The sequence below is a fragment of the Mirounga angustirostris genome, unplaced genomic scaffold (genome assembly GCF_029215605.1).
Source record: "Mirounga angustirostris isolate CCGP_5_RB_7025 unplaced genomic scaffold, mMirAng1.0.hap1 SCAF_6, whole genome shotgun sequence".
Lineage (NCBI taxonomy): Eukaryota > Metazoa > Chordata > Mammalia > Carnivora > Phocidae > Mirounga > Mirounga angustirostris.
The window spans coordinates 135,837,020-135,857,872 of record NW_026991714.1 but is presented as its reverse complement, the minus strand read 5'-3'; the positions used below and the strand labels follow the sequence as shown (position 1 = coordinate 135,857,872).

Sequence of the window (20,853 nt, the reverse complement as noted above, 5' to 3'; positions counted from 1 at the left end):
TCTGCACCACAGTGGGTGGGGGCCTGCCTTCAGCTACTTTCTAGGGAGCGCAGGTGTTGAGATCAGTTTCAGGAATTTAGCAGTCCAGGTGTCAGTCATAAGACGGGAGAACAGCTAAATTGGGCCCTTGAATCATCCCTACCCTGTTGTGCCTCGTGGCCCTGGTCTAGAGGCTTTAGCGAGATGTAGGAACAGAAGACCCCCATCCTGAGACAGCCAGTAGAGAATGGTGGTTAAAAGCATGGTTTGAGGGGCGCCTGGATGGCTCAGTTCTTAAGCGTCTGCCTTCGGCTCAGGTCGTGATCCCAGGCCCCTCGCGTCGTGATCCCAGGCCCCTCACATCGTGCTCCCTGCTCGGCGGGAAGCCTGCTTCTCCCTCTCCCACTCCCACTGCTTGTGTTCCCTCTCTCGCTGTGTCTCTCTCTGTCAAATAAATAAATAAAATCTTAAAAAAAAAAAAAAAAAAAGCATGGTTTGAGAGTCACATGGACCTGGGTTTGAATCCCAGCTCTGCTATTTCCTGGTCTCTGACCCCAGGCAAACCTCTGTGGGTCCCTGAGCTTCATTTTCCCCATCTGTGAAATGGGAGAATAACTGACGAGGCCAAGAGACAAGGTCCCCATAGAGTACACACTGAGTGTGGCACGTAGAGCTAGCTGCTCAGCAGTCTCTGGGGAGAATATTGGTATTGGTGGCGGCTCACAGGGTGGGAGAAGGAGTGTGCGAGCCTCAGGGTTCGTCGCTGGCAGGGACATGGCCCTGGCGGGTGCCCCTGTTCTGTGGGACTCCCATCCCCCAGAAGGCCTGATGACTGTGCACAGGGGGCCAGGGCTATCCGCAGCTCTCAGGGGGTCTTCTTAATAACCAGTGTTCTCAGCCATTAAGAAGGATAAAGAGACCATTGGAAAACGGACTTTTGCCAAAGCACAGTCAGCATGAATCCAACTGAAGAAGTCCTGACACGTGCCCCAAGCCCAGTGTGAGGACCGCCCTGCTGCCACCAGCTGCCGCCGTCTCCATCTGCCATGCCGTGAGGGTCCTCCTTCAAGCCTCTCTCCCGCTGGAGTCTCTTCTACCTTGAATGGTCTCCATTCACTCTCGCCTGCCCTTCCCCCAGCAAAATAAATGCCCCTTCTATTCCAGGAGCTGCCGGGGAAGTCCCTGGTTGACTTCTAGGGAAGTGTTCGAAAACTTCGGAGTGTGAGCAGAGGACTCCACCTGCCCTGAATCAGCCCCAGGCTTGCTCAAGTGCAGGGGCCTGCGCGCTCCCCGTGCCCGCCTGTGTGCTTCCCGGGACCTGCTGAGACAGAATCTCCACGGAGGGGCCGGGAATCTGTATTTCTAACAAGTTCCCCAGGTGATTTGGATGCACAGAAAACATAAAAACAAACAAACCAACAGTGATTTGTCTTGAATCTTCACTGAGGGTCAAAGGCCAGCTAGGGATTGGCCTGGAAAATTCACGAAGTAATCTAACTGAAACAGCCTCTATCCGTGTGTGTACCCAGCAGGACTACCCGGGAGATCTGGATTCTCGTCTTGATCTTATACCAATAAGCTGTGTTGCCTTGGACAAGTCACTTCTCCTCTCTGGGCCTCAGTTGTCTCACCGGCAAAGGGAAGGGCCAGGACTTGAGGGTCCCTGGGTCCATCCTGTTCCAACACGCTTGGAAATCCGGTTGGGACAGGCTCCTTTGTGGAATGGGAAAGGAGAATGGAGGGGTGTAAGGGGCGAGTCTAGATGTCCCATCCCTGCCTTGATGGACAGTCAACAGTTGCCACTGATGTTCCAATGGGGGCCAAGGTCAGTATCTAAATGGTGAGAAGCAGTATCAATGTCCAGGCCATGGCAGAGTGGAACCAGGGGCAGTCTGCCATTGATCCTTGGGAAGAGGAGTGAGCACAGAGAGTGGGTCTGAATGTCAGGGCTCTGGCTTGGTAGACTGGCTCAGATCCAGGTTCTAGGGCCTTAAAGAATATTGGAGAGAAAATGGGAACGCCCAGGCAAGGGCAGGGGGACTGCAATTCAGGGGGTCCCCTGACAGGATATCTCCACCGCACAGCCCTGGGGAGTGCCATCTGACAGAATACAAGGGGCACGGTGCCCCCCAGAGCTATGCCACCTGGAGGGACATGCAGGGCCTGGGGACCGGGGACACGGTCATGCATTTTGGATCCTGAACTTGGCACAGAGGACAAGTTCCAGGCCCCTTCACTACTTTGGCCAGCTGGGGCCCAGCCAGCAGTGGCAGGGAAGGATGCTTCTCCACCCCTCCTGGTGGGAACTGGAGGCCTGAGCTCAGTGCCCGGATGGCCACAATAGGCTGAGGGTTGGGTGGGGGAGCAGCAACAGGCTCGACAGGAACTTTCCTCAGATCTACAATCTGCCCCTGCTAATTACAGGCGGCCCCACTCACTTTGCCCTCTAGGGCCAGACTGCCCAGCCCCTCCCCGTTGACTCAGGAGCACTGCCAACAGGAGGGAAGGGCCCATGGAAGGTTCCAGGATGTTCAAAGGACTGGCCAACTAGGCTCAGGAGACTGGCCTTGTTTTGCTAGAAGAAATGGTTGAGAAAGAGCTTCGGAGTCCGAAAGCAAACAAGGTTCAGTACCAGACAGCGTACCAAGTGTTTTCACCAGCAATTACCTTAAACCTGAAACAACCCAGAGGTGATGTACACCATTATCCCCTTGGACACTCAAGGACTCGGGACTCAAGAAGTCACAGGGCTAACGAGAGCCAGGCTGGGCATCAACCACCTCACAGCGGATGGAATGGCCAGAAATGACCCGACCTGACCTGGGGCCGGACAACGGGGTTCAGCCCGGGAGAAGACTCGGGGCACTGGGCAGCAGGTTTATAAGAGGCCAAGAGACTTTTCTGATACTTCAAAAGGGACAGCAGCTCTCCACTTTCCCCGACTCACCCTTTGGGAGGCTCACCCAATTCCCTGGAGTTCCGGAGAGAAGCTGCTGTGTCTTCTCTGTTCAACCCTTTAGAGACCTCCTAGATTCAGAGAGGGGCCAGGTCCCAACCTGTGTTCAGCGAGCTCCCCCCAGCCAAATGTCGAGGGGCCCCTGCATGACAGACAGCTACTCACAAGCTTTCAAATTCTCTTTATTAAAAATCCTTTTTTTTTTTCCTTTTGTAAAAACAAACACTTGCGGTCAATTATACAGATCAGGAAAAGTGATGACGATTTATAAGACACTCAACAAATTCTAATACTTTACAAGTTCAAACTTAAATTAACTAGTGTTTGTTTCTCATAAGCTCAAAAAGCAAACTCTGGTCCAGTTCGAGTACAATCTAACAGATCACAGCCTCAGACTGTCCAAGGAAGGGACAGTAATGGCTGTCCTCACACCAACACCAAATCTACCAAATTCTTTGGGAATACTGCCTGTATATACTTTATTTTAGGTGTTTTATGATGAAAAGAAAATTACCTAGGCCTTTTGTTACCTTAACCCAGGGTACAAATGAATCTGTTGCTCACGGTAGCAGATGCTCTTAAACAAGCTCTTGGGGAAGACATTTTGAAATCGTTGACAAACACTGAAGAAAAGCTTTAAAAAATAAGTCCGTATTTTCCTGGTTGCCTGTAATATTGCTTTGTGTACGACACATGTAGGAATAAAAAGTGCAAATTATAGAGTGGGTGAAGGACCATGCCAATGGGATTGTATAAAAATAAATACAAATAAATACAAATATATACACAGATGCAGAATCTTAGATGATTTTTAAAGTGAAGGCTCTGATTGGATGCAGAGAGCCTCTGCTCGATCCCTCCCAGGGGCTCTCACCAGCTGTCCAGTATGGAGAAGGTCAGTCTATCAGCAAGGGAACCATCCCATTACTTGGGAATGAGGCTGTTTGAACAGCCATCCTGATTTCCATGGAAACGGTGCTGGGGGGGGAGGGGGGGGCGGGCTGGTGGGGTCGGCTTTCACTTTGCGGGAAGAAAAGACTGCCAGCCTCTCTGAAAATGCTCAGTTCCAGCCTCCGGTGGAGGTGATAGGCTCTTCCCAGCAAGGTGCCCAGAGAGCTGGCCCTGGACATCCCCTGAGTGGGAAGAATGACAAATAGGGCCAGAGGTTTTCCCAGAAATGGGGGAGGCCGGTCTCCAGAACATCAGGTAAAAACCTGTGGAGGCAGCTTGAGCTGAGCTGCCATCTTCAGAGCCCACTCTCTTTGAGACACCAACCTTTCCGAGGCCCCCGGATGGCCTCACACCGCGGTCAGGCTTCCCGCTTCCTCCAGCCCCTGACGGCGCGAGCCCAGGCTGGCTGGTTGGCCTCCGGTGCTGGCCTTCTCTGTTCTCTTTCGCAGGTTCCCTGCAACTCTCTCCTCACCAGTAACCATGTGCCCGAGGTTTACACAAGATCATTTTATGTCCTACATTTCTTCCTTCTCTGTGCCTCAGATTCACTGATAAAATGTCAGTGTCGAACTCAGATAATTTCTCTATTCTTCTGCCATTAGTGCAGAGGGCAGAATGTGCAGTATACATATCTACCACAAAAAAAATCTGATCTACTATAAAAAATGCAAAAAATAATATAAAACAAACAATCCCTTCCTAGTCTATCTATCTGCGGTCAGGAATAGAAACACAGGAACCATCTTCCCAGGGCTGAGCCAGGGAAGTAGCTCAGCTTGTGGAAACAGCACAAGGCTCCCCTCTGACCTTCTTGAGGTCTTCCTCGGGGCTGTGAGCAAGCCTCATGTCCCCCCAGCACCTCTGTCCCAAACGCTCCCAGGGGAACATCAGACTCTCTAGTCTGGGGCCTGAAGGCACTCACCTCCAGTATCAGAAAACGCTACAGGAAGAAGAGTTCTGTTCTTCATGACATTCAACACCCAGGTGTGCACACAGGGGTCCTCTGAAATGCCCTCGACCTCCTGCCCACCTACCAATTCCTGGCAATCCTCAAATGCTGCTCCTCACTCCTGCAGCCTTGCTCTTCCCTTAGTTTCTCTCTCCACTGAGAGACCAGTTTAAAAACTATCCCACTGAGAGGCTGCTGGAGCCCAGAGCGCAGGCACCAGGAGCGAGTCGAGGACAGATGCCATTGCCCTGTTTTGGGGTCTCTTGAGCCAGTGCCACACGGGGCTGGGAAGCCAGCATTCGACCCAAGCCCGTACCAACTATTGTTCTGGCGGAAGGGAGAAGACACTACTGTTTTCATTTTTAATTGAAGTGAATCTATACCAAATTCATTGTCCAGAACAGAACAAAGCTTGGCACCTCCTGAAATCCTGAGGATGGAAATAAGTTTGGGGGGCGGGGAGGACTTAATAGAGCTTCCAAAATGAAGAGCTCGTTTCCTCCTCGGTGAAAGTCATTGCTTTTATGTTAAGGCATGCATCTGGTGGACTTCTAGAGGAACTGAGAGGTTGAAAGAGTTATTAGAAACGGGGGCTTTTCAAAAAGATGGTCCCGCTGGAGGAACTCCCAGCTTCTGCCAACTGCTGGTCTAGGGGGCACCCCCTTCAGGCCTGCACGACCCGACAACTCCCCCGGCTCAGGACGCCAGGCACAGAAAACGCTCCAGGCCCCCCAAAGTGGGTCTTGACCCGGGAGTTTCCGTGAGAGCTCTTCCTTGGCCTGACCTGTCCTGTCCCATCAAGAATTTGAACACCGTGAAAATCCCTGAGAAGTTGGATTTTATGAAAAATAAATGACCCTTGGCACAGGAGGTGAGAGAGAGGGAGGGAGGGGGAAGAAGAGAGAAGCAGATTGAAGGAAACAAGAATCAGGGAGGTGGGGGGAGAGAGGGTGACCCTCAGCTGCTGGACACATCAGGTGACAGCTTCACTGAGGAGACAATTGAAGGGCATTTTCACAAGTCTCCGAGGACGAGCCGAGGCAACACGCTGGCCTGGCTTTCCTTCCTCTCTGGCTTTAGCTTCCGTCACCGAGGTCAGGAAGGCCCCACCTCGGTTCCAGCAGCATCAAGGCTTCTTCCTCTCAAAGTGCAGCACGACTCTGCCCTCCTCAGGCCTGGGGCTGCCGGCCCCCTCGGTCTCCTTCAGGCCCTCCTCGGCCAGCTGGGACAAGTACTTCTGCGGTGGGGAGAGAGGGACAAAGGGAAGGGACAGGGTCAGTGGTGACCTGGCGGGACAGGGGAGGGGAGGGGAGGGCAGGATGTACCTGGGCCCCTTCTCGCATCATGTCTCCCAGGGTGTGGGACCCCCCTCCCAGCCCTCCCCAGTCCTTCTGGGGCTACAGGACCCACGCTCAGCTCCCTCCTCTCTCTCTGTTAGTTTACAAGTACCGCAGGGCTGGCCTCGAAAACACAGATCCCAACAACGGGACCACTTCCAAGGCCCTTATCCTGTGCAAGCGCTCTTCTCTTTCCTTATAGAAACTCACTGAATGCTCACAATGACTCCACTTGTTTTCCAGAAGAGCCTCAGCGCCCAGGGGCATGTCTGCGCGTGACAGGCAGGGGGGACCAGAGGCCAGGCGGACTGGCCGACCTAGGGGTGGGGGGGGAGAGCAGCATTGTCCTGCGCGGATTGCCAAAGCCGGCTGCCGCCTCTTGTAACCACCTGTTTCCTGGCGGGCAGAAGGCAGGCTGAGAGCCCAGACGTCTGTCGCTGGATTCCTGTTCTGTAGCTGGGGGCTGCCTCATACCGCCCCGGACACTCGCTGCCATCACCACCGGCCCCCGGCCACACGGCAGGCCGCCCCTGGGATTCTAGATTCCGTGCAGTGAGACGTAACGGGCCCCACTGATTGCCCAGGCAGCAGGGGGCAGTGCAAAGAGCACTGGATTAGGAGTCAGTGGGCAAGTGGTCACATGTGTGGGCTCTGCTGCCAGACGACCCGGGTGCAGATCCTAGCTCTCGGCAGGCAAGCCACCCAGGATCCCTGCCATCTATGCAGTGTGGTTAACAACAGGAACTACCACTGTAAGGTGGCTGTGAAGTCCACGGGAGGTACTGTAAGCACTCAGCACCTGGCTCAGAATAAGTACCCCGTAATGTTGTCCTTTATCATGAGGGGCATTGGCCTTCTGACTCTGGGAAAGTACTCGTCTTCTCTCTGCCTCTGACTCCTAATCTGGTAAACGGGAGAAACAGTGCCTTCCTCCTCCCAGGGTGATTCTGAGGGTCAGATGAGGTGATGCCTGTAAGATGACCTGCTCTCTCTAGAAGAAACCGGTTGGCTCTGAGAGGTGGGTGAGCCTGATGGGGAGAGCGGCAGACCGACCGTGGGTCCCTGCGGGCCAGGCTGCTGAGGGAGGGCCTGGTTTGTTCTCCACCTCACCCCAGGAAGGGAAATGTGGGCTCACTCCTCTCTGGACCTGGAGCGGGAGGCATCTAGTTTTCCTATCTGACCTATCTGATTCCCCTCGTTGTTCTGGGTCACTCTGGATGGGTTCTCTTCGGGTTATGACCAGCAGTGGGGGCCCAGCAGAGGCTGCACAGGGAGAAAGGAGGCTGCTTCCACCTGCTCCCCTCCTCAAAGAGCAATCCCTCACCCCCACCTCAAGGCCTGCTGGTGGTGCTAAGTTTACAAGTTGCCTGACTTAGGTGTGAACCAACATTCTTCACTTTTCACACATGTAACGTGGGGTAGTGTGGGGTGCGTGAGGCTGTGTGGACAAGAGACATTCTGTCAAGGCCACTGACAGAAACCTTATCTGAGAAGCCCGCGGTGGAGGCCCCCAGCTCCCCAACAGGTGTGCCAGAGAAACCTGAACTGCAGTTGGTGGGCCTGAAAGGCTTAGCCCATGTCTGGCCCTGACGTGCCTGGGGACCACGGAAATGGCTCTGGCCTGCTCTGGGGAGGTGAGTCTGCCTGGGGAGTTGGCCCATAGGCCCAGAACACAGTGTAGTCCACTGTCCTGGAAAAAAAAATACAGGATTTAGAATCAGAGGCCCTGACAAGTCTGGACTCATCCTAACTTCTTGAGTGATCTTGAGTTGCGTGGTCTCCTTGAGAACTACACAATCCAGCTGAGAATACCACATGAGATCAAGAGCTCGCACACTGAGGTATCAGAACCTGCTATTTTTTTAAATGAGGATTTTCAGGCCCAGCCCTGGAGAGAATGAATAACGGGTGTAGGGTGGGTCCAGGAAGCTGCATGTTTAAAAATGCCAGCTGGTATGACGACCACAGTTGGGGAAAATCAGGACTAGATGATCTCCAATGCTGCCATTCTATAGGTTTTATCTTGTTGGGGTGGGGGATGATGATGTCTTCAGGGTAGACGGCCACCCTCCGCTGGTTCTGTAGAGCCCAGTCTGGATGCTTGGTCTGGTCAAGTCAGGCCTTCACTGCGCTCCCCCCGGAGAGGCCAGGACTTGGGCCCCAGGCCCCACAGCTTCCTTGGTCACAGAGTGGCTGCTCACAGAGGGAAATCAAGAGGCTTAAATGACATGAGTCCGGGCATAGCCAATGACAATCCCTTGCAGATGGTGACACAGGCCGTGCCATTATGGGTCTTGGTTTGCAAGATCAGCTTAACAGGCTAAAAAAGGGCAAGTGATTAAGAATCAGGCAATCTGTTTCCGGGCCTGGTAATTCACCATCTGCATGGCCTTGGACAAATCACATAGCTTCTCTGGGCCTCAATATCCTCAACAAAAAACAAGAGTTGGCCCATATCTGAGTCTCTTAACTAGGAATGCACATTGGAATCATATGGAGAACTTTCTCAAATTATGTATTCCTGGATCACCTCCCCCCATTCTACTGACTAGCTCACCTAGTATGTGTGTGTGTGTGTGTGTGTGTGTGTGTGTGTGTGTGTGTGTATATATATATATATATATATATATATATATATATATATATATATACTTTCAAAACACTGTCCAGGTGATTCTATTTCACACCTCTGGCTGAAAAATCCTCGATCAGCCACTCTAACAATTTAACAGCAATGTCTGCTCTGGCATTAGGACATGCTGCCACCACGAGGGTCTGCCCTAGGTGAGGAGGCCGTATGTGCCAAAAAACTAGTCTGGCTCCTTGTAGTAAAAACATAAGGTGCCTTGGAATACTTATCCCTGGGCATCTGATATACCATGCTTTCTATTAAGGTCCCGAAGATCCCCCCCACACCCGAAGTTGCAACATGCTGCATGTCAGTTAGGTATATATTACAGAACTTACTACTGTCTTTCATTGATTCTAAGATGAGGTTTTCTTCCCCCACATGTTAACATCTCTGAAACTGAGACGCATTTTACAACTGATGGAGTCTCACCATTTACTTTACAACAATTTTTTTCCTATTGGTATCCAAAAAGTGGTAGTGTGTCTTATAATGGCTGGGACCTCAGACTGGGTGAAACACGGTAGTATGTTTTATATGTCCCCTGTTACTATACCATAAAACTTATTTTATTGCTTATCTCCTACACTCGGATGGAAGGTCCAAGAGGGCAGAGGTTTTTGTCTTTTGCTTGCGTGTGTGTTTATAATTTTTTTAAGTTTTATTTATTTGAGAAAAAGGGAGAGAGAGAGCAGGAGCAGGGGAAGAAGCAGAGGGAGAAGCAGACTCCCTGCCAAGCGGGGAGCCTGATGCAGGGCTCGATCCCAGGACCCTGAGATCACGACCTGGGCTGAAGGCAGACACTTAACTGACTGAGCCACCCAGGCGTGCGCGCGCGCGTGCATATCTATGTGGTTTTGTTGTTTTATCTCCAGACCTAGAACAGCATCTGGTACATAGCATGCCTCTGATAAATAGTTGCAGTGGCAGATGAACATTTGAATAGAACATAATGGTGATTTTTATTGCAGCAAACAGGGGAACAGCATGGGGGAACAGAAACAGAGAAATGCCTGCATCTAGAATATCCAGGTCTTGTGAAAAGGGGTCAGCCTTAAGCATGGGCCGGGTGATCCCTAACTCGAGTTACTCAGACCAGGGGGAGAAGCAGATACCCCAAAACCCGCCCCCAACAGAATGCTGTAAGTACTCCAGGGGAGACAGATGTCCTGAGAGCACAGGGAAGGCGCCAGCACGTGGAGCAGCAGCCTGGGGGAGACGGGCCAGGGGAAAGAGCTGTTCTCCACGTGGTGGAAGGACATCGACCGGGGAGCCCCCCGGTCCTGAGCAAGGAAGGCTCCCTTACCTGTAAGTTCCTGTAGTGGACAGCACTGCGACAGTGGCTTATCTTCGCCATCTCCTCGCTCGTGTAGAACAGCCCGCACAGCTTGCAGTAAAACCCAGTCCTGGGCACCACGAACTCCACCCCTGCAGGAGGATGGGGGATGGACAGGCAGGACTTAGGAAGATCACATGAGGCCCCTGTGGTCCTGCCAGCTGGCGGGTGGAAATGGGAGCACTGAGCTCCATCCCTCGCTTGCTGTTGACTCTGGCTGGTTATGGAGCTTCTCCAAGCCTAGTTTCCTCATCTGCAAAACAAGCCTGAGAACAGGGCCGACTCCATTCCCAGGTGGTTGTGAGGGAATGCTTCACAATTCTCTGCTCTGCAGCTGTTCCTGGGAATGGGGCCCGGACCCTTCTGTTGTCAGCCTGCTTCTAAGGAAATGAGGAGGAAGCGTTTCGTTTCTCCACGCTGTACCCCTCTCTGTAGCTGTTAGGGCCAGGACTCAGGAAGGATGCTATCATTTTTGTTTGTTTTAGAATTATACTCATTAAAGAAAACTTTAAAAATACACAAAAGTGAGGAAAAATCACTTAGAGTCATTCCAATCAAAATATTTTCTTCCATACTATCTCTATGTAGGGCTTTTTTTCGGTTAGGGGGCAGTTTTCATTGTACCCTAAGTATAGTTCTTTCTCCTCTCTTTTTCATGTAATCGTGAATCATAAACATCTTCCCATCGTCCAGTGTTTACATCTGAACCACCCAGCGATAGCATTTTACTTATGGGATTTGCTAAATAGAAGTCACAGGATTCTGGGCTGCCTTCTGATTTTGAGGAAAGGAAACGGTGGCCTGATGGCGAGAGAAGTGACGGTGTCACAGCCCAGAAGATGCATCTTCGAAGGCACGGTGGCTGCTCCAGCCTTCGCCAAGGTGTTTGGGGTCACCGTTCTCCTCCTGAAGCCATGGTCGGCAGAGTGGAAAGAGCGCAGGTCTGAGAGGGCACAGACCAGACTCCAGTAAGAACCTGTGGGAAGCTGGGGGGAGTCGGAACTGTCAGCAGAAGAGCAGGGCATCAGGGCCGTGAGAAGCAGGACCCCTTGGGGAACTGCGGGAACGGGGCCAGCGGTTCCTGCTCTCAGGCTGGGGGGCTGGTGTGTGCGCGCCCGCACTTGGCTGGTCTGCTGCCCACCTGCTTAGCGCCCGTGGCCCTGTGGGGGGCCGGGGGCCTGCAGCGGGTGGAGGGGGGCCCAGGGCAGGGGGCCGCCCTCCAGGGGGACTGCGGCCGCTTCTGGCAGAGAGGGAGACCGCCCAGGGCTCCATCAAGGCGCTGCGTGGGACCACATGCCTGGGCTTCCTTCACTTTCCTCCTGCCGTGTCCTGTGGGACAGAGACCCTGCCATTGAGCGGCCGCTTAGACTTGTAATTACAACTTTTTTTTTCATTTCAAAAGAGCCACTTATCAGTGTGCAGCGGCCAGCCTGGACGGAGGCGGGAGCCCGGGAAGCCTGCCCAAGGCCTGCTTTGACTGATTGCTCCTCTGTGGTCTGGGCCTGGTTTTGGCAGCCTCCTCAGCCAGTTTTCTCTAACTGCCACGCAGCTCGCTGCCCTGCCCACAGCAGCCCCCAGAAGGGAGGGGGCCTCTCTTGGGCCCGCTGCCCAGAAAGAGGCTGTGCCCTTGCCCCCCTCACCTTCCTCCCACCCCCACGGCAAAGGACCGAAAAGTGGGCCCTGCTCTGCCTGTGGGTGGCTGGCTGGCCCCTCCACTCACTCACAGGGCCGCAGCAGAGGAGCCGTAAGCAAGGCCTGCCTTGGTCCTCTGTTCCCACAGAACAGTTCTCCCCAGCCTGCTCTGTAGGGAGATGTCCACACAAGACAAGATAAAGGCCACTGGGAAAGGAGACGCACCACCCGGAGGCCACACGGAGCAGACACAGGCCTGTGATCAGAGCCGCTCCTTCTATCCTGCCCCAGACCCTGCAGGAGGGGCCAGTGGGTGGTCCCAGCAAAGAAACCTTGGGGTTTCATGGCAGGGCCCCGGTAAGGCCTCCAGCATCCTCCAGGTTTTCCAAGAGGCCTTCCAGCCCATGTCCTGGGTCCCCAAGAAGGGGCGCCACTGCCTCAGAAGCCCCCACAGAACGTAAAGCAGGGCCTGAGCTGTGGGCCCTTTCGACCCAAGCGGCACAGCGGCCATGTGAGGGGTTCTGGGTGAGATTTCTGGAACGACGACTTCCACTGCCCCCCCGCCCCCCAAAAAGGCTTGGAAGCCACAGTATAGTGGAGAGAAAATGGAATTTAGAGTCCGAAAGATCTAGCTCTTTTACGTACACTGTGTGACCGTGGGTACGTTATTTAAACTCTCTGAGATTAGTCTCTTCATCTATAAAATAGAAATAATACTCCCACAAACGGTGTTATCATTTTGCCTGGTGCTCAAAAAATATTCGTTTCCTGCTGTGGGTTAAACATTTCTCCACAGAGGCCTTCCTGCCCCCTAACCTCGGCCCGAAGGTGGGCAGCAACCCTTCCCTGCCCCCGCCTGACGTCCAGCCGTGAAGCGGTACCAGGTGCTTAAAAGCACTGAGGAAGGAGAAGTCTGAGGAGGATCCCCAAACGCCTGGCAACCCCCCCCCAAGTAACTGAGGGTTGCCATGGGCACCACATGCCAACACCACCTCAGGATGCCTCTGGAATGGGAGGGCCAGAACCGAAGAAAACTCTCACTGCCCCAACCCGTCTGGAGCCACTCGGTCCTCCCATTTTTCAGCCTCTATTAAGCATGACAATTAAAGCTGTATTTGCTTTCTAATAATAGCTCCTGGGCCGGGTAATTACAACTACATCATCCTAGCAAATCCTGTGATGGGTGGAGGGGGAGCTTGCGTTTTGCAGGCAATGCCCTTTGGTTCTGGAAGCGCAGACCTTGGCAGGCTCAGGATGGCTGGGGTCACTCAGAGCTGGCCTCAAACCCATGGGGCTGAGCCGTCTCTCCGTTCCCCCCACCCCATGTCCACCCCATCCCCCGAGCACTGGGACCTCACCTCCCTTTACTCTGGATCCTTGGCACTCCCCATTTGCCTCCCTGCTCTCCACAGGGACAAAGCCTGAAGGCTGTTCCCTCCCTCCCTAGAAGTCTCTGCAGGAGTGCTGGATTCTGGAGCATAAGGGGCATGCAGCCCCAGTGAGAGGAAAGAGTAGGGCTCAATAATTACTTCATGAACGAGTAGTAACAACAGAGAACCCTCCTCCTGGAAAACACTCAGACGTTACACGTATTCACTCATTTCCTCCTCAAACTAACTATACATAGTAGGCTTCTATTACTACCCTTAGTTATTGATGAAGAAAGTCAATAAATCAATGAGGAGAGCTGAAAAGGGTCGCTCTTTGTCCCCTAGTCAGCTGAGACATAAACCTGGGGAATCAGATTCCACAGTCTGTGCTCTTAACCGCTGCACAAAAATTGCCTTTCCTACACTGTGCTTCCTGAACTAGAGGGACAGGAGGGCAGAGTGGTCTCAGATTGGAAACCCGGAGCTCTGACCTGACCTTGCTGTGTGACCTTGGGTAAGCATCTGCACTTGTTTCCTCTCCTGTCAAATGTGGAGAATGGTGCCATACCCCCACCCCCTAAGATCAATAAGATAATGGGTCTCAAAGCTCATCGAAGACTACAGGCAATACAAAAGCACAATCTGTTACAGCCCCAAACTGGAAACAACCCAAATGCCCATCAAGGGCTCAAAATAATTATGCTGAGTGAAAGAAGTCAGGCAAAAACCCTATATTCCAGATGATTCCCTTTGGATTCAAACTCATGTTTAGTGACAGAAAGCAGATCAGTGGTTCCCTGGGGACTGAGGTGTGGGGAGGGAGGAATGACAAAGGAGCATCAGGAAACTTGGGAGGTGATGAATACGTTCACTATGTTACTGTGGTAATTAGTCTCCCAGGTGTACACATACATCCAAATTGATCAACCATACACGTTAAACATGTGCACTTCTTTAACATCAATTATACTTCGTTAGAACTGTTTTTAAAAAGCAGAACAAGATACCATTTTCCTAACAGGTTGGTAAAGATTCAAAACTGATGACGTCCAAAGTTGGTAAGGAAGCAGAGAATGAGAATTCTCACTCCGGCAGGGAAAACTGGTATAATCTTTTTGGAGTGCAATTTAGCAGCAATTATGAAAAGATGAACTGCGAATATACATCACACCACAACCCCCACTCCCCGCTCCCAGTCTAGGACGCTGTCCTGCAGAAACCCTGGCATGCACACAAAGGTGACGGCATGTTTGGAAGGCAGCAGAGCATAGAGGAAGCATGGGCCTATGAGTCAAACTACTGGGATTTGAATCCTGACTCCAGTCTTTGCGAATCATCAGCTTTGTAACCCTGCATCTCAGATTTCTAACTTACAAAATAAGGATAAAAATATTATCTACCTCATAGGTGTTTTGAGAGAGTTAAATAATGAAGTAAGCACTAGAAATGGTGCTTGCATGGTAAGTGAGAAACATAAAAGCTTAACTCTTACAGCATTTTAATAATGGGGAAAAACTGAAAACATGCTAAATGTTCACCAGTAGAGAAATGGATAAGTAATTTATGGTACATCTTTTAGAGGGCAATATTTACAATGGTTAAGAAGAATGCATTGTCTGTATACTGACGTGAAAAGGTCTCTGACTCCCACTGTTAAGTTAAAAAAGCAAATTGTAGAACATTCTGTGTATGGTGTGACCTAGTCTCTGTGGGTATGATCGTGACTACCTCTGGAGCTGGGGAGAAACTGGAGTGAAGAAATACAATATTTAACATTGACTTTACGTGGCTCTTATTTTTTACACTTGTCATAATAATCTATCACACTTTTTGGAATGAAAAACAATTTTTAAAAAGACACAAATGACAAGGTGGCAGAACTTATTCTTAATTTTTGCTTGTGTGGGTCGCACAGATTCCAAGTTCTTGGATGCCAAGAGACTTGTGTTACATTTCTCAACTGCCCCAGAGTGCCCTGCATGGTGCCATGTTGTCTAGAAAGTGCTGCCCAGTAAAAATGGGTACTCTATGAAAATGGAACATTTGGAGGGCAGAAACAGTAAGAAATGTTTAAAAGGAGATGAAAAGAAAAAGAGAAACCTGATGGAAAAGGTGAGCCTCCATATTGACCAGCCCCTCCCTGAGTAAGCAGACGTGTGGTCATCAGTCCTCACATAACCCATCTTTCTCGTGCTTCCTTGGGACGCTTTCCCAAATGACGCCTTCCTAAGCTCTCTCTCCAGTGGCTGTTACTACTCCTTTGTCTCATTGCTTTCCAACCTCTCAGAGTCAATGCAAAGACTCAAAGACGACGTGGAGTGGGAGTCACCGGGTTAGCGGTGGTTATCAGAAGCTCCCAGGGTACTTTATCGAAGTAACTTCACTCCTTACCCTGAGGTTCTAGTTAACTCTCCCCTTATAAATGTGTCCTAGGTGATTCTATTATTAACCTCCCTTCCTGCACCCCCCACCACTTCTGCTATTGCAAATTCCACTATGGAATTGATCTGATTCAATTCCATATTACAGGTGAAAAAAACTAAGGCTCAGGAACCCCACTGAGGCCTCTGCATTTGCACATTCCCTGCCCAAAGCCTGAGCCACCTCCTTCTCAGTGCCTCCCACCAGCTGCACCCCTGGACCCCCAATCTCCATTCTGCCTCTGGCTGGGTTGCCTTCTCTGGCCAGGTGGGTTCTGACAGTACCTTCCATTCCCAGGGCCTCCGATAAAAGTATTTTTACATCTCTCTCTCTCTCTCTATTGACTTGTTAATAAAGGACTTGTAGTGACTGGAAAAAATAAAAACCAAAATACACTCCTGGGTATGACTTGTCTGAGGTCATGCAGTCAGTCATCCAATAAGTGAAACAGGAAGGAAAGGGGCCCAGGTCTCTCTGTTCAATGCTCCCTCTACCAAATACAGAGTGTCTCCCCAAATGCAGTCTCTTCAGCATCATTGCCTCAGATAAGCTGGTCCTTCAAAGAGGAAAAAAATGTAGCATTGTCTTGGGAAGGGCTGGGGCAAGGAGGGTAGGGAAGCCAGGAGCAGAAGTTCATTTCTGTTGACTTTGGGCGGCCACTGGGGCCTCTGATCTCTGCCTGAATAAAGGCTGTGTGGTCAGGAATAAAGCATTCCCGAACAGGGAAAGCGAGTTTCTCTTTGCTCTGGCTCCCAGGGCAGTCCTGTCCAGGGCCTGACGCCATGAGGTATCAGCTCTACTATCGGGGGACTGAAATTGCAAGAAACCTTCAAGATACGCACCATACCTATCCCGGTTATTACATCCGACGTTAAACACAACAACAAAATGACAAAAAAGCCCTCGGGACCTCTTAGATGTTACCATGGCGCTATCATTTCCTGGAGCTGAATGCTCAGGAAGGACTGTGTACTTCACCTACCTAGAGGAATGCTAAGTTCACTGAACACATCCTCTGGTTCCCAGGAAGGCAAAGAGAGGGGCTGTTTCAGCTCCACTTCGGTGTATTCCGGTGACCTCACGTCCAGAGATTTCATTTCCACGTACTTGGGGTTGTCTGCAAAACATGGGCCAAGGTAGAGAACTAAGGAAGCACTATGTACTTCAAAGACTCTGCCATCCTATTCTTGCACTGTGTGATCAGGCATGGTCCCTCGCACTGCTTAATAACATGAAGCAAGGGCGAGGGCTGCTAATTAGAGCCCAAACGCTGTAACTGAGAGTTTGTTCCCCTGCCAAAAGGATGCTCCCCCCACACGAACCCTCGGCAGCTCCGCGCCTTGGGTCCGTGGGGGATGGGCTACTGCCTCCTTCGGTTGGGATGATCCCCGCCTTGCCCCCCAACTCAGAAATCACTCCCTCTCCGCAGGCAGGAGGATGACCGGTGGCCACACATTGTGCTGACGCGTCTAGGTGCAGAGGTTGGTGCAAAAGGCAATGCCACGTTCACCCCAAGCTTGTTGAGCGGTGTTATTAAATACGAGCTCCAAACACTGGGTAAGCAAGTCAGCCATGAACACCAGTGCGTGTTGAGACCTATACGGCAAAATAAAGGGGTTCAATCGGGGCACGGTGAACGTTTTGCTCCTTCTCCAGTCCTGCCTTCCGGAGACCCAGCCCGGGCCTCCGCGTTGCTCCGGCAACCAGGCAGGTGCTCAGGGCAGTTTCCATGGAGACTCGCAGGTGAAAAACAGCTCAGGTCAGCCCGCCATGCAGGAGAGCCTGAGTATCCAGCAGCCGCCAGGCTCATGCCAGCCCCAGGGCGCGGGGCGGAAGGTTTCTTTTCAAGCCTCTACTCCACGGTTTCTGTCCCCGACTCTGGTCCCCCTCCCTGCCACCTTCAACGTGCTGCAGGCCCTCTGGGGAAGGAAGCGCTAGTTATTTTCCCGCGGAGAAGGCTGAGGGCTCCTTCTCCCCGCACCGTAGCCCTTGCCGGATCTTTGTTCCCTCTTGGCAGAGAAGACAGGGCTTAGCCTATTTTAAACTCTGTCTCTCATGATGGCATAGCGCCGGGCACCCACAGCATCACCTGCAGCGGAGGCGGAGGACAGCCTGGGACAGGCCTCGCCTCCCCGTCAGGCCGTGGAGACTGAGGGGGTCTGCACTGGGAGCCAGGGGAACGGGCCATACCTCCCGGGAGCCCCCCACCCCCCGTCCCACCCTCTGCCCGCTCGGTGCTCCTTTCTCGCCTCCTGCTCTCCTGACCCCTCCCCCGGGCTTCACAGGAGTAACAGCCCGGGTGGTCCGCCCTTGGGCAGGCTTGAGAGGCCGTCTGCTAATCCAAGGAACCAGAGCCCCTTGGCCTGATGATTCAAAGCTTTCGCTGATTTTAGTTGTCAGGGTCTATCTGGGCTCCCGTAAATTCAGAGAAGTCTATCCTGTCTGAGTTTGCTTCTCAGAAAACATGTGGCCTCCTATCTGATTTCCTTCACACCATTTGCCAAGAAGCGCTAACCGTTTAACCAGGCCTTTGGAAGCTGGCTTTCTGCACCAGCTTCTTGAATGCTGGTGGAAACCTTGCTCATGTTCGTTCCAGCCTGCACGTGCCCGCACACCTCCCTAGGTGAGCAGTCATCCCATCAACCCAACCGCACGGGAGGAAAGGGAGGTAGTTACCCTGGGTCGACACTCCTTGGCAAGCCTGGTTTTGGAGGCTGGTGTCGGTGCGAGGGCTGGCTTTCCCCTCCAGGGGGCTGCCTTCACAAGCCCCGTCTTCAGGGGTCCCCCTGGCCTTGCAGTCATCGAGAGGTGGGCTAGGCTGCCGGGCCCCCTCCTCTGCTGGCTCGGGGGAAGACATTTGCTGGAGTGGAGGGGCCAGACGCACATCGGAACGCTCCCCTCCCTCTGCCTGCTCCTCGTAGCAATCTGAACCCTCCAGTGAGTGGCCTGTCTTACGTTCAGCTGGCTTCCGCTCAGTGTCCAGATTTAGGCCAGGCATTTCCACGTCCATGTCACTGGGACAGCTCATGGGGGCAAAAGGCAGGTCTTTGGGTGTCTTGAGGCTGATTTCCGTGGCCCCGTTCCCTACAGGCTTCACTCCCTCGTTGGTGAAATCCTTGGCTACGTCCAGGTCTAAGGTGGTCATCACACAGGGACATATTTCTGGGCAGATTTTGCCCTTCTGATCAATGGGCACAATTTCTTCCAGTTCTGGGATGTCTGGTTCCATAATAAAATCTTCCTCCTCACCAACCTCGTCCACTGTAACAAGCTCCTCCATGTTGGTGGGGTACCAGCTCTCCCCTTCGGCCTCACTTCCACTCTCCCACTCTTGCTCCTGAACAAACATGCAGAAGAAAGGTCAGAGAGTGACGGAGGAGCAGGTCTTGGTATTCAACCAGAGGGCGCAAACCTTGACCACTGGGCCCCTCTAATCAGAAAGATCCTGAGCACTCGGGCTTCTGCCTGGGAACACTTACTGGGTAATCAGGAGCTGTAAACCACTCAAGTCCCACATCGCTGATTCATCCCTAGGATGAGGCTCAAAAACAGCGTTTAGAATCAGCCCTTAATGCTGAATCTACCACGTTTAAAATGGCACAAAGAATTTCAAACCCTGGTGTATAATAGGTGCTCAACAAAGTTTTTGAATGAATGAATGATAACGTTATAAACTGTAAATAAATCAACTGGCTGGAGCTATTTCCTTGCATGAAGGCCATCACTAAATGGAACTGTAGCCAAGTCCCCCCTCAAAAGTCCCCCAAGCTCCCTTTCCCACAAGGGTGCAACTTTCATAGCCATGGCTCACACTTGGCCCCTCCTGAAACTCTGTCATGTCCCCAGGAGCCAGATTTCGGAGATCAGCCTCCTCGCCAGCAATACTCATCTCTCCACCTCTCCTGACCAGAAAGGCACAAAGCTGGCCACGTTCCAAACATGTTTCTTTTTGCTGAGGCAGCCACAGCACTATAACTGGATTTTTAAATTTTAATTAAGTAAAATAATCTTTACAAGCGCAGTAGATGTTTTTTTAATCCCAGGGTCTGGGCATGCTGAGGTCAGGGCCCTAGCTTGAGCATCCGAAGCTCCCCTCTTCCCCCAGCCCCTCCCAAGGGAACTATTCTGGGAGGCTGGCTCTGAAGCCTGAGTCTTTTTTGGGCACATGTTTTCTCTTACGAGTGCTGCCAAGGTGCTGGAGACTGAGGCAGAGCCCAGGCATGCAGTAAAGATCTCCTTAATAAAGACTGCAGAGATCCCAGGCAAAACCATTCTTCCAAGAAGTGCTGGCTTCATTCGTGACAGCCCAGGTGGGGTCTTGGACACAGCCCATGCAGCGAGTGGGGCATCCCAGGGCAGGATGGGGATGCCTGAGACGCGGTGCCCACGGGCCGTCATGCAGATGTGGCGGTCCTGCCAGCACCTGGAACCAAATTTACCTTCTTTGCCCTTGTGTCTTCTGCATCTGAGGACTCTGTTTCTTTCTCCTGCCTGGTTGCTGATGAGGTGCTTTCTTCCATGCCCTCCTGCTCTTCTTTTCCAGCCTTACCAAAAAAGAACAGAACAAACCAAATCAACAGAGGGGTGAGCAGGAGCAGAGGAGAGAGGGAGGCCAAGAGAGAAAACAATGCAGCTAACGGTCATCAGGTGTGTCTCACAGGCACATTTCCTTGATCCTCACCAAACCCCTCAGAGGCAGGTGCCTTGCCTTTTATAGATGAGGAAATGAAGGATCAGAGAGGTTAAGTAACTTGCTCAAGGTCACACAGACAAGTGGAGGCACGGAAATGTCTCAGTGGTTGGACTGATATCTTTAGTGGGGCAGAAATCTCTGGCAAACTGGGTATTTTTGCAGTTGTGAAACCTACAGGCAGGGAGGGTGAGTAAAGGGACCAAGGGTAAACTGGCCCGGGGGTTGACAACCATCGTGTGACATCTCCCCAAAAGATCTGTTTTGGCCATAAAAATCACATCCGGGCCACTTATGTGTAGGAAGTGGGTTGTTAGTCAACCAGTGCCCCCCTCACCCCTTTTTTGTCTTCTCTCTGACCGAGAGCTATTGCCCAAATTAACAACCCCCTTCCCTTCTTCCTTCCTTCTATTCCCTCCCGCAAATTCAGTCCCTCATGAGAGTTAGTGCTCATGTCTGAGAAATTGAACAACTGAAAGCAGGTGTTTGGTTTGGGAAATTAGGGTCTCTGACCAGCCTGAGAACTGGGGTCAGCAATCTATCATCCTCAAGCCAATCTGAACCAGTGCCTCTTTTTACATAATCTGTGAATTAACAAGGCTT

General features: G+C 52.0%; 1 protein-coding gene across 4 annotated transcripts; it reads right to left on the bottom strand.

The window, feature by feature from the left end:
- Positions 1-3,100: 3,100 nt before the first annotated feature.
- On the bottom strand, positions 3,101-20,251 carry LOC135364800 (RNA-binding protein 20-like). 4 transcript variants are annotated; one of them, XM_064595266.1, is made up of 6 exons: positions 20,000-20,209; positions 18,237-18,897; positions 16,543-16,677; positions 10,108-10,229; positions 6,383-6,489; positions 3,101-6,072 (listed from the first exon to the last, which is right to left on the bottom strand). In XM_064595266.1, exons 1-6 carry the CDS (start codon positions 20,078-20,080, stop codon positions 6,039-6,041), a joined length of 1,140 nt encoding a protein of 379 aa, XP_064451336.1. In that variant the 5' UTR covers positions 20,081-20,209; the 3' UTR covers positions 3,101-6,038. The 4 variants fall into 4 exon arrangements, with proteins under 4 accessions (XP_064451336.1, XP_064451338.1, XP_064451339.1 ...); XM_064595268.1 differs by lacking the exon at positions 6,383-6,489 and having other exon boundaries at positions 20,000-20,134; XM_064595269.1 differs by lacking the exons at positions 3,101-6,072; positions 6,383-6,489 and adding an exon at positions 6,498-8,365 and having other exon boundaries at positions 20,000-20,217.
- Between the last annotated feature and the right edge of the window lie 602 nt (positions 20,252-20,853).